The sequence below is a fragment of the Eptatretus burgeri genome, chromosome 5, assembly GCF_056783735.1.
Source record: "Eptatretus burgeri isolate ZD-2024b chromosome 5, Ebu_testis_v1, whole genome shotgun sequence".
In the NCBI taxonomy this organism is placed as follows: domain Eukaryota; kingdom Metazoa; phylum Chordata; class Myxini; order Myxiniformes; family Myxinidae; genus Eptatretus; species Eptatretus burgeri.
The window spans coordinates 68,418,683-68,436,182 of NC_140965.1; the positions used below are offsets into that span (position 1 = coordinate 68,418,683).

The 17,500-nt window shown below is 43.6% G+C and overlaps 2 protein-coding genes across 4 annotated transcripts in view; one reads left to right on the forward strand and one right to left on the reverse strand.

The window, feature by feature from the left end:
* Positions 1-2,707: 2,707 nt before the first annotated feature.
* The window catches only part of NOXA1 (NADPH oxidase activator 1), a 71,771-nt gene continuing 56,978 nt past the window's right edge, over positions 2,708-17,500 (reverse strand). For both annotated transcript variants that reach the window (XM_085882277.1, XM_085882278.1), the window contains 5 exons: positions 11,934-12,004; positions 5,786-5,943; positions 5,496-5,610; positions 5,120-5,243; positions 2,708-4,880 (listed from right to left, as the gene is read on the reverse strand). In XM_085882277.1, the coding sequence (XP_085738403.1) occupies positions 4,768-4,880; positions 5,120-5,243; positions 5,496-5,610; positions 5,786-5,943; positions 11,934-12,004 (581 nt within the window). In that variant the 3' untranslated portion in view covers positions 2,708-4,767. The remainder of the gene's footprint in view (positions 4,881-5,119; positions 5,244-5,495; positions 5,611-5,785; positions 5,944-11,933; positions 12,005-17,500) is intronic.
* Positions 5,536-17,500, forward strand: part of AFMID (arylformamidase) — a 153,354-nt gene continuing 141,389 nt past the window's right edge. The window contains exons 1-2 of one of the 2 annotated variants that reach the window (XM_085882283.1): positions 5,536-5,630; positions 5,784-5,881. The gene's annotated coding sequence lies outside the window, so the exon portion shown is untranslated. The remainder of the gene's footprint in view (positions 5,631-5,783; positions 5,882-17,500) is intronic. The other variant, XM_085882281.1, reaches the window with a different exon arrangement.

A 17,500-nucleotide genomic window follows, 5' to 3' on the forward strand; every position in this document is an offset into this window, starting at 1 on the left:
CCACACACGGGTATTTCGGACAAGCCTCATCCAATTTATGGAAAACTTGGGGCCTTTCAGCCATTGGTGGAGCATGAAACCATCTCAATTTGTAGTACTACAACCACAAAGGATGCATCGACTCTGCATATTTATGGAAAATCTAAAATTATTCACCGTTTGAGTTAAATCGTACCGTGATGTAACCCGTAGACAGTACGAAGGTCACGATCTACTTACAGGTGTGATGCCACGGCAAAGTGTGAATAATAATAACAATAAAAAATTTTTTTAGACTTTTAATCGGAAAATTAACTACTTTATAAATGGGAAAAAGACACGTCGTATCCATTTTGTTGGATATCATGGGATAGGTTAGAGTTGAGTTGGTCTGAGCATTTGGGTTCCCCTTTAAGGTGCATTTCACTGTCTCAAGGAACAAGGCAAACATGAAGGTCAAGGAGCTTTCCAAAGAAGTCAGACATAAAGTAGTGGAGAAGTACCGTTTAGGAGAGGGTTATAAGAAGATTTCAAAGTCACTCATTATCCCTTTGAGTACGGTGAAATCCATCATTAAGAAGTGGAAGATGTATCATCCCACCCAGATTCTACCCAGATCAGGTCGCCCATTCAAACACAGCAGCCAAGCAAGCAGGAAACTGGTTCGGAGTGTCATTGTAAATCAATCCATCAATGACTGAAAGATCTGCAAAGCTCTTTGTCTGAGATGGGAGTCGGTGTTCATCAATCAACAATAAACAAATCCCTTCACCAAGCTGGCCTCCATGATCAGGTGGCAAGAAAGAAGCCATTACTGAAAAAGATGCATCTGAAAGCCCGTATGAATTTTATGGGAAAAAACAACAACATCTTAATGATATTGCAGGCATGTGGAGAAAAGTTTTATGGTCAGACAAGACAAAAATCGAACTTTTTGATTTAAATTCAAAGCGTTACATCTGGCGGAAACCTAACAATGCACATCACCCAGTCAACAACATCCATGCTGTCAAGCATGATGGTGGCAGCACAATGTTATGGGCCTGCTTTTAATCAGCAGAGACTAACAAGTTTGTCAGGATATATGGAACAATGGACGGTGCAAATTACAGGAGAATCCTTGATGAAAACCTGCTTGAGTCGGCCATGAATTTGAAACTGGGTCAGAGATTCACATTTCCGCAGCACAATGATCCGAAGCACAAAGCTAAAGCCACACTGGAGTGCATGAATAAGAAGAAAATAAATGTTATTGAGTGGCCCAGTCAAAGTCCTGATTTGAACTCAATTGACCATTTATGGTGAGACTTGAAGATTGCAGTCCATCGACGATCCCCATCAAACTTGGCCGAACTAGAGCAATTTTCACGTGAAGAATGGACAAAAACTTAACCATCTCACTGTGTAAAGCCGGTAGAAACCTACCCCCAAAAAACTCATCGCAGTCATTGCTGCTAAAGGTGCTTCCTCCGAGTACTGACTTGAATACTTTTACAACCAGTGAATTTTGATTTGTACATGTCTTTTTGCAGGTATTCTTGACATGTAACCTCCTTCAATTATAAGTGTTTAGTTTGATCTCTTCAGCCACGAACAAAAAATTTAATTTGGAAATAGTGTTTCCACATAATTCATGATTTATCAAAATGTGGCATTATTGGTAGGGGGTACTTTTGCAACCTACTCTTTTGGATGAATTCAAAAATATGTTGATCCAGATGTGAGCATTTTTTTTGTGATTCTTCACCATTGAAAGATTGGTCCAAAAATGGTTGCGAACACGATATCTCAAAAACATTGGATTATGATGCACGGATTATGACGAAACATGGTAGAGAGGTTGGGAGTGTGACAAGGACAAATTGATTCGATTTTGTGATCATCCATATCCGGATTCGAGAATTTTAAAAGTGATTCGTGTGTGTGTGTGTGTATATTTATATGTATACATGTGTATATACTAGGTAGGTGAATGCACCTGGTGTTGCCCGGGTTTGTTTTGAATGAATTTAATCTTCTGTACATAGGTCTGACGCGAGCCCAGTATCAGCACCCAATTGGGCCACGGCAGTCATCGCCTAAGGGGGTTGGTGAGGGTAAGACCCACACCCTCCCCCTCCACCTCCCCCCCCCTGCCGAGGGGCCTCGCCACCTAGCCTATAACCTTCCCGGGGCCCGTCCCAACATCTTTTTGTTTCAGACGTTTCCTCCAATCTTTCACCGTTCAGGAGATTAGTGCATGCAGACAAACAAACAAACAAACAAACAAAAACTTCAAATTATTATATATATATATATATATATATATATATATATATATATATATATATATATATATATATATATATATATATATATATATATGCAGCATGTCTATATTTGGATTGTAAGCTGTGTGATGGGTTTTTTTTTTAGATCATAAGCCGTGTGATTGATGTTGGATTATATGCTCTGTGATGTAACACCTTTTGATGGAACATTAATATGATAAGAATGAGGAAATGCATCATTTTATTTGTCGTTATTATCATTTGAGCAGCAGCCAAGATTAAGAGCTGTATTTTGATGAGCGCGGTTGTTCATTCCCATGTTTTGGTGAGTCAGTGGTTACTTGACTTTTGAATACTTCAATTTACTCGTAATAATAATAACAATAATAATCATTATCTATTCGCCCTTAATCTGTGAGCTTGATTTTTGCCCTCATGCATCACACTGACATCTCCAATTCACAGTGAAGTGCTTCCTCAGATGAAAAAGCCATTTTTTTTTTATTGAATTATGGATGAAGAGAAAGTTGTCAGTCAATTAAAATTGAAAATCACAATTTGATAAAAAAAAATAATCTTCGGCAGACAAGGAGAAATACATATACAGACATTGATCTATCACAACTCTCATGCATCTGTCAAACAGGCTGACATTATTGGGTCGTGCTCCATTTTTAAACTGGTACAAGAAGGGGAAATGTACAAACAAGAGGACAGATAGACAATGATATGATAGAAATGTTCGGTGCAAGCCTGTTATGTACAAGCAAAGTTGCATATTTTTGAATTGCTTTGAGTCAATCTAAATCAAGAATACCAAGACATAATGATGGATATGCAGAACAAAAAACTTCCAGTCTGTTTCCCAGTAGGCAATGCATGTTTGATTCGGAGTCATTGATGAAATTAGCGTACCCATTGCATCATTGCTCAGTTGAGGATGTGCTGTTAATGTGGTGTCCCTGTAGGTTTGGCTGAAAATTTGAAATCTGGTTACGGCACTGGCAACCAATGCTTACTCTTTTCAAAGGGAAACTTGGGATCTTTAATGTCAACCAGCTAATGCAAGTACATGGAACACCTGGCTTAACGTCCATATAAAGTACAGTACACTCGATGGTTGATGCTTGAATGCCCTGCCTGTGAAGCACCAGTATGAGTCATTGTCAGGTCAGGAATCAAACCCTCAATAGACAGCTCAAAGGCAAGTGTGCTACCTCTTTGCACCATCCTGAAAGCGAAGGCTGCTCTCTGCACCATCCTGTAAGCCTTGGTTAGGTACTAGTGTGTGTTTGTAGCTGCCTGATGAGCCCAGCCTTTTGCACAATTTTTGTTTCTTCCTTTCCCGGTGTGTCTTTCATTTTTGAGAGCAAGAGAGAGGGATCAATCATGTTTCAAGATTATGTGATTATCGATTATATAGTCATAAAATGTAAAATACAGGGAGTGATTTGGGGATAAGGTAAAGCCCTTTCGTGGTCATCGAACAGAGTCATTCAGCTCATACGTAGCGCCGATGCACCCTACATGTGGGTAGGTATCCACGATTATTGGTCGATGTGGTATTTATAACGATCTGACACTGATGCATGAGGGGCTCACATTTCAGCACATAAGCATTCGGCACAGCGAGGGCTAACCTTGTGGTGTAAAAGTACATGCAACTGGGTCGATTTTTATCGCTGTTTGTCTGCATGTGGTCACAGTAATGCATATTCCTCCTGGCATGGATCTTCAGGGTAAACTCTGTCACCTAAAGCAAACCTTTCTCATTCCCCCAAAAGGTGAGATTAAACGTTTATTTCCCATTTGATATGTCCAAGAGAATGAGCACAAAGTAATGGGATAAAAATGATCCGAAGGGGAAACTAGAACTGCACTCGGTAGAGTGCATACCTCCGCCAGACTGAACAGTTTACGTTTTTATCCCACTGATAGGTTGGATCAGCATCCAGACCAGAACCAAAATCGAATCGGCTTGTTCTTGTCACCTACCCAACTCATTTACTTTGATTTGTCATAACTTGTCCACAACGTTTTGATAATATATCGTTTTTGGACAGATCTCTCAATGGTGAAGAATCGCTTTAAAATTCTAGTATCCCAATCTGGATCTTCACCAAAATCGAATACATTTGTCCTTGTCACACACCCAACCTGTCCACCAAATTTCGTCCAAATCCGTGCACAACTTTTTGAGATATCCTGCTCACAGACAAACAAACAGACAGACAGACAGACAGACAGACAGGGGTGAAAACCAAACCTCCGTCCACCTTTGACGGGGGAGGTAAGAAAGAGAGGAGGAGGAAAAAAAACAACACAAACCTTGTATGCACACAACCTGCACAATGAAGGTTTTAAGATGGCTGCAGCTCCAGAAAACCAAAACATCTCCACTATGGACTCAAGCTTTATTACTGTACACACTGATATTGTCAATTGTTCAATCCATTGAAAGTTAAAAGAATAAAAATGTTGGCGTGAGAAGCTTTATTATTGTATTTTTATATGTGTTCTATTTTTTTAGATCCCGATGTGCTCCTGTCTGCTCATCAAGGAATCTCACAAAGCAGGAGGGAAATATCCCGACATTGGCACCAACCTTTCCCTCCAGCCATTCGGGTGTCACTTTGAAAGAGGGAATTGTGGGAAAAGCAAGATGGAAGGTGTGCGTTATGTTATACTCGTATTTCCTTTTATGGCCTTTATTTTAATGGACTGACTTTGAGTTCAAGTTAATTCAGGAAGTCCAAAAGACGACTCATAAAATGCTCTTCATTCTTTCATCACTGGGTGAGTGTATGTATATTATACAGGATCACATGGTGCTATGGTTGACAGTAATTGTTATTAATATAATTAAATACCTTCAGAGAGAACTTGAACCATGTCCCCCTGTCTCAGAGCTAAGTCCCCAGGCTCCTGTCCATTGTACTTGAACAGAGCAATAGCGGTACGTGTTGAGCCTTGTGGTTGGCACTCTGGTAGAACCTTGGGTGGAGTAAAAAAACAAGACATGGTGTTTTCAAATGTGAGAACTACAAGGTGGTGAGGGGCCATCTATAAATTGCATATGTAAAAAGGAAAATCTACTGCCCATCCAAATTGTCTCTTCCATATACACAACCCACATTACTCATATTCCCTTGGAACCCCCTTTCATTGTCATCCTCACATTTCCGAAATTAATGACCGACCAAAAAAAAAATTAAAACAAAACCACACACAGATAAGCATCCTCACAGGGTTTTTCTGCATCCACAGGGTCAGATGACCACGTGATGCCTGGGCCCAGGCCTGCTGCAGGGCTTCACTGGTTTTGATTTCCAAGATGGTCTCATCAACGTTTTCTCTGTACCTGCTCAAGACATGGACATGGTATACATAATTACTGCTGTGTCGATAACTACAGGGCATGTTGTTTCCAATCATGTATCTCTTGTCTTTGCACCAAGCACTGAATCCTTAGACTGCTTCACTTGTAACATGTGCTGCCTGACATCAAATTCAATCCTTTTGTGCTTATGCCAGACCTGAGGAGCAGTGGCTGATCTGGCAGCTGAAACTTTTCACGCAGCACTGTGAGCAAGTGTGGGAGTGACAGGCCAAGACGCAGCCTCAGTACCACGGTAAACCCACAATGCACCTTGACAATCGCATGGGTGGTGTCTTCCAATAAGGTACCACGATCCTGCAAAATGAAAGCATTGGTTTAAACCTACTTTTTTCTCCCTTTTTTTTTTTGAATACATAGTCGAGGCTCGTGGAAGAGATAGCATTAGTACATTGAAAGGATCAGGACACAGCAGGACAAAATAACAATTGTGAGAGGGGTAAACACCAACAGCAAAGTTGAAGGCCAATATAGAGGCAGACTTGGACAGACAATGGGTGTGGGGAGGAATGAGGGGCAGGAGAAAATGCATACAGTGGACAAGATGGATACAGAAGGAAACTCTCAGGAGGGAAAACTGGAAATTTGGTTGGAAGGAGAAGGGATTGGGGTGTGGTGGGAGGGCGGGGTAAAAAAGCTCATGGTTTTGGATTGGCAATGGTCCGAGATGGTGGTGAAAGGCTGACTTGAAGATCTGGAGGGAAGAATGAGAGTGAAGAGAATGTGGCAGTTGGTTCCACAGGCAGGAGAAAAGATGAACGAATGAGTGGAGGTGAGCAGTGATCCTGGATTTTGGTAGTTCAACCAGAATGATATTGATGGTTAACTATGTGTGCCCTGCAGAAACCTGGAGGGTGGGTGAGCAAAGCACAGAAAGTACAAAGGGTACATGACCTGAAAGGAGGCAATATAAGACAAAGACCACCGACCTATTTGCAATGGCGTAGTGACAGACCCTTAGACTCAGCTTAATCATGGGAGATTCCATTAATCTTGAATGCCTTGGTTTACACAGAAGGTGTGAGAAAGGGGAGCCAGTCCAGAAGGGAGAGCAGTACTCCATCAAGCTGTGGATGAAGGCCGTGTAGGTGGATAGGAGTTCAAGTGTGCCAAGGAAATAATTTGTACGATGGAGGATGCCCAATCGATGGCTGGCTTTGGAGGTCAACTTTGAAATGTGTTTGCCCAAGAAAGATCATAGCTGATAGTAAGACCCAGGAGTTTGAATGACTGAACTTCCTCAAGGGGATTGTTGAGAAAGTATATGGGGCTGGAGGGGCTCTATATGGTCCTTTTGAAGAGAGATAGTGAGAGTGTGAGATTTGTCAGTCTTGAGAGGCATGTTCCAAGTGTTTGACCATCTTGTGATTTTGTCAAGGTCTGAAGAGAGAGAGAAGAGGCTGCAGTCTTCCTGTCTGAAGGATGAGGGATGTCACGGCAGAGTGTGGAGTCATCAACCAATAGATAAAGAGGATTTTCCAGAGATTGAGAAAGATCATTGAGGAAGATCAGGAATAGGGCTGGGCCAAGAACACTGCCTTGGAGCACTACAGCCTTGGCAGGGAGAGGAGATGAAAGGAATCTGCTGAGTGCCACACATTGGCTATGATAGTAGAGGTGGTCAATAAGCCATGTGTGGAGTTGGCCTTGGATGCCATAGGCAGAGAGTTTAGAGAGTAAGGCAGGATTCCAGATTGTATCAAAAGCATGAGATATGTCCAGAGAGATGGCCCTCATCTCATGTCTGACATTGAGGGCCTCCATCCATTGTTTGGTGAGTAGAAGCAGAATATCCAAGGTGGAATGACTTGGTCTGAAACCAAATTGGTGATCTGAGGTGAGTTGTTGGAGAAAAGGAAGGATTTCATCTCAGCTGTGATGATGGATTCCATAACGTTGCTGATGATTGAAAATAAGCTGATAGGTCTGTAGTTAAGGGGATCCGTTTTTGCAACTTTTTTATGTAACACAGTGATGGTGGACTTCCAAGCAGATGGAAGATGATCTGGCACAAATGTTAGGGTGAAAAGGGCAGAGAGAGGATGTGAAAGAGCAGCAGAACAGCATTTTAGAACATGTGAGCTGATTCCGTCCGGTGTCGTTGCAGAGTCAGAGTCGAGGGTTGAAAGAAACTTCTCCACCTTTTCTGGTGCTAACGATAAGAGTCCAGGAGCAGTTCGGTATGACAGGGAAAGATGGGTACCAAGACAGAGTTATTGTGAACACAAGATTTGGAAGCAAACACAATTGAGGCATTCGGCCTTCTCACGAGCGTATTTGACTGCGGTGCCATTTGAGGAGATGGATGAGATGGAAGGGGAGAACACTCCAGAGACAGAAACTTAACAACATATATATATATATTTTTTTTCATTTTTGAAAGTTAATTTTTGAGGTTGGACAAACGTTATTTTCTGGCTCTCCTGAGAATGGACACACACTTGTTGCAGACTTTTTGGAATGCACTGAGATCGCCTTCGGTTGGATAATCTTCCAGGAAGAGAAGGCAAGTTGTTTCAGAGTTGCTGCCTCACCACAAGATTCAGTGTACCATGGGTGGAAAGAGGGGTAGGATTATTGAAGACGAGATGGGATGAATCTGCGCATGAGAGAGTAGGTTTCTGTGGAAGAATTCCCAGGCTGAGTTGACATCAGGAGCAGTAGACATGGGAGACAAGTCTTGAAGAGAGATGGCTGCTTGCAGTCCCTGCCAGTCTGCCTGAGTGAACTGCTTGACTCACTGGCATTGAGGCAGCTCTCTGAAAATAACCAGAGAGATGGTGAATTTTACAAACACATAATCAGATGAACCAATTGGAGCAAAGGAAGAGCAGGAAAGTTAGTCATCACCAAGTTCAGAAGGGAGGATTTGCTATTGGGAGAAATCTAGGTGGGAAAGTTCATAGATTGAGTCAATCCCATGGAGTCACATAATTCCTTTTCTGAAGTGCCATGGTTGGTGAGAGAGGTACCAGCACCTCGCAAAGTTGCATGGTAATAACTGAAAGCGCCACGTATGAGGAAGAGAGAGTTGGAATGAGTGCTTAAAGTTTGTCCATATTATCTGAGAGAGATGTAAATGGAGTCATCACTGTTAGGACGGCAACACACAGATGAACAAGAGGTGGGAGTGGAGGGGTGGTCGCAGCCAGAGGTACTTCTGGGGAATGGGAGATCTAAGGTCAGTAAATAGACAGTAACAAATTGAGTTCTTGATGTAAAGTGCAACTCTGCCGCCAGGGTGTGGTGCAGGCTTATGAAATCGGAGACCATAACCGGGGAGAGACATTAATAAGTCAGGGACGTCCTGTGGGAGGAAGGATTCTGTTACACAGATGACGTCCAGTTTATCGGCAGCGGCCTGGATGGATAGATCTGTCAGATTGGAGTGGAGGTCCAAGATGTTTGAGGTTCACACAGTTAGAGATAGGGGAGAGGAGGCATTGGGAGGGTGCAGGATCGGTGGGGGGGGGGGGGGTGAGTGTGCGGGGAAATGTTTGAATGTGTGGGTGTGGGTGAAGATTTGAGTGTGTGGGGTGTGGGTGAAGATTTGAGTGTGTGGGATGTGGGTTAAGATTTGAGTGTGTGGGGTGTGGGTGAAGCTTTGAGTGTGTGGCGTGCAGAGGAAGGTTTGAGAGTGTGGGGTGTGGGGAAAGCATTGAGAGGGTGGGGTGAGGAGGGATGCAAAACGGGGTGACATGAAGCTTTGAGTGAGTGTAGTGGGGGTTGATTATAATTTGGATTCCAGATTCCTGACTGACAAATGGAGATAAAGATCATGGGATGAGAGATACGATCCCTTGTTGAACATATGGAGAATTGCTGCACTGTACGTGCGGGGGTGGGGGTGGGACCAAGTGCTGGGAGTTCAATGTAAAAGTAATTATTAATGAGGTATCATAATTAATTTATTAATGAAAGTACAATAGTTGTATCTAGTGCTTGAAGGTTGAATGACCATGTTTGATGCTTTCAGGTCATTTGTGATCAATTACTTGCAGGATTCTTAATAGTGCCTCAAGCTGCATCATTTGTGCTGTGAAAGTGAAGTGCGAAAAGTTATCACCAGAGTTCACTTTTAAAAATGCTTTTTCTTGTTGAACTGGTTGTTATCCCTAAACAAATAGTCCATGGGCCCAGGCATATATCAGTACCATCTGAGGAAACCAAACTTTAGGGCTACTAAGTTATTGGTAGGGACTATTTGATTATTTCAATATGTGATAACCATTCCAGAAGAGCAGCTTAGTGAATGTATTTTGCATTTTTACCATTTTACCATTCTGAGATATTGACGTTTTGGGGGGAAATCAAAAAAACAAAAAAACAAGGACCACTGGGAGGAAGTGGCAGAGCTGAAGTCCACACAGGAGGAAGCAGACACCCAAATGCTGCATGCTCTGCATGCAGCAGATGCTGGGTACAAGGCTGTGGTGATCACTGCCGAAGATACAGATGTCCTTGTGCTGTGTCTTGCCTTCAATAAGGACATCCCATTCCCCGTGTATCAGAAGTGTGGTACGCAAACCCGCACACGGTTCCTAGACATTGACAAGCTTGCTAGATCGATGGGAGACAGTGTCTGTGATGCCCTGGTTGGACTGCACGTGTTCTCCGGTTGTGATACAGTCAGTGCCTTTGCAGGCCGGGGAAAGATGGGTGCCTTGAAGCAAATTAAGTCGGATAAGACCGACCAAGAGGCCTTCAGTCAGCTCGGTCATTCATGGGAAGTATCCACCGAGCTCTTTCAGAAGCTGCAAGAGGTCACCTGCCACATGTACGTGCCGTCTACCAACACCACGAAAGTCAATGAACTCCAACATCAACTCTTCTGTGCCAGACGGGGAGAGATAGAGTCCAGTCAGCTTCCACCATGTGAAGACTGCCTCTTCATGCACGTCCTCCGTGCAAACTACCAGGCTGCTATTTGGAGGCGCTGTCTGCAATGCCAACCCTATGTTCCAAGTCCCAAGGGTTGTGGATGGACCACTGATGATGACGGGAAGCTGGCCATCGAGTGGATGCAGGGTTCTCCAGCACCGGATGCAGTGTTGCAACTGCTTTCCTGCAAGTGTGGACGGTCGTGCAAACTCCCAGACTGCACGTGCCTTGCCAATAGCCTGAAGTGCACTGAAATGTGCACGTTGCGAACCTGCAGCAACCAGCCTGCTGATGTCGAGGAAGAGGTTGTAGACCTCGAGGACTCTGATGCTGATAACAGTGATGAAGACTCGACTACTTATCCATGGTGTGAATGTTTTGGCACAATCACAAGGACATTCATGGCTACAAATATGCATGAGTAAAACATAGTACATAAACATGCCACAGTAGCGTGGTGAAATTTGGGTTATCCATAAATTTCACATTTTGGACGCTTGTTGGAACTAGGGTAGGGGAAGGGCAATTCCTTTAACTGTAGTAAAAACTTGTAAAATGTTCATAAATGTTTTCCTCATACAACATGTGCATGTTGTAGGCTACTTCGGTTCAGTAGCACTACCCAGGGAACTTGTATGACAATATTATAAATTAAAATGTACTGAAAATCACTAATCAGCAACATTTTGATAGGCCCTATTGTTCGCCCCTTTCTGCCATAAAACAAATTCTGCCTTCAGGAATGACAGAAAGGATTATTCGGATGGTATAAATAAAGCATTTCAGACATGTATTTGTGGTTTGCAGTTCATTCTAGCCCCATGTGGAAACAGCAATTGCATCATTAGTGAATGTTTCTGAGTTTGCCTTTTCGCTTTCATTATGCGGAGGGTGGGTACATTCCAGAGATGATAACTACCAATAAGCTGCCAGTCTGCAATGGTTATCACATCAAAATATGATCTATATATATATATATATACACCAATTCAAAAATCATAACTAGGATTGGTTTCCTTAGATGGTACAGACAAGTGGAATTTCTGGCCTGGGCCCATGGACTAAAACAAGGACTAATAACCCGAAACAAGGATATCAGGTTCTTATAAATGTTAATGCCATTTCACACTTCTATGCAAGTTGTGTCCAACATGAGTTTGGGCATTGATAGGGATACACACGTATTAGAACATATCCCAGCCTGGCTACTGCAGCCCCAAAATTGGGGAAATTTCTCAATATATCTTTCTGATGTTTTGCAGTCCCTTAATGTGAGGAATCCTTTCATATTGCATCAAATCCTTTTGGATTTAGGGTGTGACACCCACCTACTGGGTGTGAGATCAGTGAAAAATAAAAGAACCAAGTTTAAAAAATCAAAATATGTGAAATGAAGTCAAACTTACCCTTTTAGAGGGAAACCAACTCTGCAAGCTCTTCCCTTTTAACTCTGTATTGGCTTTTTTCAACTCATAATCTGCACACAACAAACAACTGTCTTTATGAAAAGTTATTCATTTTGGTCATGGTTGTTCAACATCTTTTCCACCAACATGGATAATTCCTATCTCATGTTCAATGGAATGAAAATCTCATTGGCCTTTACCAAATGATGACAGTTGTAATTTAAGATTGGGTAATACTGAGGATTTATTGCCATGGCATGCTACCATGACATAATTGCACAACAGCTTGTGCAGCGTTTTGATGCATTCTCTTTGCATCAACGATGCGATGCTGGAATGTTTTCCATTCAAATTTTGCGAGAGTTTGAATGTCCAAACCAAGTGGAAATCTTATCACTTTTCATGCGATCTGGACACGACCAGCATTGTTGTCTTAGAATTGCAGCGAAACGAGCCATGCCTAAGAGTTGCATGATCCATGGTGGCTTGTTGAAATTCAGACTGATTTTCCACAAAATACATGCATGCGCAATATTGTGACGGTTATGGAAAAGGACCCCAGAGAGTAACACTCAACAAGTAAAGGAATCCTTAGTTATATAGCTTATTAGTAATTGTGCTTAGTCAGGTACCTTTCCCTCATATCAGGGATGGGTTGAAAATGTGTTTAGTGTTAGCAGGTTCCATTCCCATTGTGATTCCCACTTTCCATCCATCCCCCATACATACATCCATCCCTTCCCCATCCATCCATTCCTCCCCCGTCCAACCATCCCTCCCCCGTCCAACCATCCCTCCCCCATCCATCTATCCCTCCCCCATCCATCTATCCCTTCCCCACCCATCCCTCCCTCCCCCATCCATCCATCCAAAACCCTTTTTCTCATCCTTTTCCCCCTCCACCTTCCCACAGCACAAAGCAGACACACATTTCATCACACCGCCAACACAATCGTCATGTTACAAGGTAATTCCTGCGCTGGGTGCATAACCTATAAGGCACTGCTGTGTAACCAACAACACAAAGGCTGCTCTCTTGGGGTGTGGCATGGTTACTGGACCAACCCTCCAAGCTATGGATATGGACATGGGTATATGGATATGGACACCCAGCAGGATTAACAACAAAATCTGTCAAAGGGCGGAGGAGCTCCTTATGAGCCAACGGCCATTCATATCTAGTGTCCAACTGTGTCTGCGGATGTCCTCCTGGATTTGCGATACTTTTTTTTTAGGTGGTTGGTGGCAGGATTTGCACTCTGGCCAATAAAATAAACACTTCATTTCGCAAAAATCACAAATGCAAAGAAAACGGAAAACCCACTCCATGGGAGTTCCTCCTGTGCTGCTGCCCTTCACAGTGCAGCTCACTGGATGATGGGATTGGAGCAAAGCCTTCAGGACCCCATTCCTTAATTGGAGGAAAAGCATGGGGTAAACTTCCTGGGTCAGATTATGGTGGTGTGTGGCGGAATGGTGCTGAGGTGTCGTCCACCAGACGGCAGTCTCCTTGGGTTAACCTGATGCGGTCTCTTCGGGCTTGGTGCCGGGAATGTTCTTTCCCGAAGAGAGGATGATTAGCTTTCTCCGTTATCATCTGAGCTCAAGCGGTTGAACATCGGTATTGCAGCACTCTCTGAGGTTCGGAGTTCGGATAGTGGCAAGATCATGGGTGGTTACACATACTATTGGTCTGGTCGCTCTGATGGTTATCATGCCCAAGGAGTTGCTGCAGCTGTGTCCAATAAGCTGACTCCAATGATCATTGAGGTAACACCGGTCAAGGAGTGTTTTATGAGACGAAGGATTCGTCACTCCTTGGGTGTCGTTTCCTGGTTTCTGTATATGCTCCAACTGAGGCGAGTGATCTCACCGTGATGGATGTGTTCTATGCCGTGCTCGAGTCTATGGTTGATCAGTGCCCCAGGAGAGATACTCCGAGATCTTGAGGGATTTCAATGCATTGACTGGCACTGACAGGGATGGTTATGAGACATGTGTTGGTCCCCATGGGTCTGGAACTGTGAACCAGAATAGCACGACGTTCCTTGATTTTGCAAGAAGTCGTGGACTTAGGGTGGCTGGTTCATGGTTTCAGCACCCACAGGCTCATCACTGGACTTGGTATTCCAACGCTGGTGGTGTGGCAAAGGAGATTGACCATGTGCTCATTGATGGTCACTGGAGGATAATCCAGAACTGCATGGTCTACCGGAGTGCTCATTTCCTCAATACTGACCATAGGCTTGTTGTAGCAACTCTGAAGTTGCAGCTTAAATCCGGGAGAATGGTACCATCCCAGCCGAGGCTGGATATTGGCAAGCTCAAGGATGAGAGGGTGGCTGAGTAGTTTGCAAACAAGCTCAGTGGAGATTCTGGGGGTCTGGGTGCTTTCGGAAATCCTGAAGAGTTGTGGAGTGCCTTTGAGACCACTGTTCTTGATGTTGCCGGTTGATGTCTTGCAACTCACCGAAGGGTGAAGACGAATTTTGTCTCTCAAGGGAAACTGAATACCATGACCAGAGTCGCAGGGCCGGGCTTAATTGCAGAGCTGAGCTGTTCAGGGAGTTGAGGTGTAAAACTGTACATGTGCTGAGGGTGGACAAGAAGGCCTATGTGCTAGGAATCTGAGAGGGTAGAGCATCACCTGTGGTCAAGTGATTCTCGTCCTGCTTACAGGGGAATTCACGCATTGCAATCCTCAAAGCCTGTCCCTCGGTACTGCAGTTAGAGCAGAGGGTGGTGGGCTCTTGACAGAGGAGTCCGAAGTGAAGGCCCGCTTGGCCGGTTACTTTGAGCGGCTGGGCCAGGCTGATCCACCAGCTGCTGAGTTGGATGTCATGCAATGTTTCTATCCTTATTGCTGACCCTCTAATCCAATGGTTCTCAACCTGGGGGTCGCGAGATTGTTTTCAGGGGTCGAGGGAAGGTTGTCAAAACAAATAAACAAACAAATATATAATAAATAAATTCATAAATATTTTTTGAAAATGATTTTTCAATTATATCTCCCATACCAATGTTATAATGTAGTCATTATGAAACAGATTTGAGCAGCAAGTGAAATGTGTGTGAGACAGAGACAGAGACAGAGACAGATGAAGCACAGTACAGTGGCGGGTGCTGAAAGTCAATGTTAGCGCAAGCTAACAACTGCAAGGTGGCTGAATATGGATCGGTGGCTTGTCAAAAAACGTCTGCCAGCTCAAGATGCGGACCAAGACGACACATGTGAAGGTTGGCCAACTGTTTATTACAAGTTCAACTGAAAAACATAAGGCGCCGGTGGCAGATTTGGCCTCCAACAAGCGTCGGAAATATCAGACTGACTTTCTGCAGTACGGATTCACATGCCTAGCCAAAAATGAAGTGTAATATCCACAGTGTGTTCTGTGTTCAGAAGTGCTTGCTCACGAAAGTTTGAAACCAGTGAAATTGAAGAGACATTTACAAACCAAACACCCATCCTACATTGACAAACCATTAGATTTTTTTCGTCGTAAGGAGGGAGAACTACAGAGCCAAAAGACGACTGTACGTGAGCACTCTACAATCCCTGTCAAAGCCCTGGTGGCTTCATATGAAGTGGCATACCTGGTTGCTCAATCCACAAAGCTCCATACAATTGCAGAGAGCCTGATCTGCCCAGCAGCGATTGCAATGATCAGAGCTATGCATGGTGAAAAAATAGCTAGCACACTTGAGACTATTCCACTGTCTAATGACACAATGGCGAGGCGCATTGGTGAAATGGCCAACGACATTAAAGAGTAGCTTGACCCTAACAGCTTGACCGAGTGAAGAAAAGTGGAAGATTTTCCCTCCAAATTGACGAAATAACGGATGTTTCCAGTGATGCACAGTTACTTGTTTTTGCAGTCTCCAGCTTAAAACCAAGAATACAGCTGCTTTGTTCAAAGAAACAGGCCCAGCCATCCCACTAAAATGAGTAAGTGAATACTATCTGACAATACAAGCCTGTGCCTTCACAAATGTAACTGTTAAAAAAAGAATTATTGTGTGTTATTGTGAGTCAGTATTAGTATTATCTGAATTATTGTGTTCAATCTGAAAAAAAAATGAAACTGAAAACCCATTGAGAATCGTTGTTATAAAGGGGAAAATGCAAAATGAGATGAATGATAATAGGCTACAAGCCTACAACAGGCATAACTGTGATAAGAACTGTGAATGAACTGAGAATTATAAGCCTGTAGGGACACTGAAAGGTATTTGCACTGTGCTTAAAGCTGTTTTACAGGCCCAGCTATATGAGAATGAATGATAATAGCCTATTGCTATCAGCTTGTAAAGCAGTCCTGTTGCCTCCTTCACAATGAGTTGTGCTGTCGGATCTTGAATAAAATTTAAAACTGTACTTAAAGCCAAATTGATTTCGTTTTTGTTTTGTTGTTTTGTTTTTTGTATATTTTTGGTCAGTAATGCAAGGTTTGTGTACGTCTGGTAGCTGTCATGTGCGATAGTAACCTGTGTCTGCAGCAGAGGGTCGCTCAATCTTCCAATCTGTGTCCCGTGCATAAATAGGCGACATACCGCTCTTTGCAATTACAGAAGCCTTTTTTTATGAATGTGGCTGGCTGTTTTTACTGTGTTATACATCAGAGTGTAAATAATTCGTTTGTGATGCCAATTTAGTTTAGTTTAGTTCTGTTTAGTTTTAACAGCTGGCAGTATCTAGGCGTTGACCAATGTGCTCCAGGCACTGTGGATTTTTTTATGCACTCCGTGACGTCACTGCAGTGTGTTTCAAGTGTGAGTCGGGAGGGGGGGGGGTCGCGAACCCCAACTTAAATTTTTTGGGGGGTCGCGGCTCCAAAAGGTTGAGAACCACTGCTCTAATCAATGGTGATCCACCTTCATTTGTGGAAACACAGGCTGCGGTGAACCGTTTGAAATTGGGTAATGCTCCTGTGATATGTGGCATCCAAGCTGAACTTCTCAAGATTGGTGGAAATGCTGTACTTGCGTCATTGCATGCAGTTCTGTGCTCTGCCTGGAGCACAGGCATCATCCCAACTGCCTTGAAGATGGGCCTTGTTCTCCCTCTCTGGAAAGGGGAGGGTGATCGCCAGGACTGCAGCAACCACCGAGGGGTGACACTGCTCTCAGTGCCAGGCAAGGTCTTTGCTCGAATAATTCTTGATCGGGTTCGCCACCATTTGCTTGAGCACCAGCAGCCAGAGCAGTCAGGCTTTACACCAAAGAGATCAATGATTGACCGTATCCTTGCTCTTCGGGTCCTCACCGAATACAGACGAGAATTTTGGCAGGGGCTGCTTGCAGCCTATGCTGATCTCTGCAAAGCGGGATTCAGTGAATTGGGACGCCCTCTGGAGGATTCTTGGTCTTCGTGGGGTGCCACCAAAACTGATCAATCTGATGTCTGAATTATACTCTTACTGAGAGTGCTGTGAGATGTGGTGATACCATCTCTGACCTATTTCCAGTTGTTACTGGAATCTGTCAGGGGTACGTTCTGGCACCCACACTTTTCAGCACTTGTGTGGACTACATTCTGGGGAGGATGTTCGAGAGATCAAACTGTG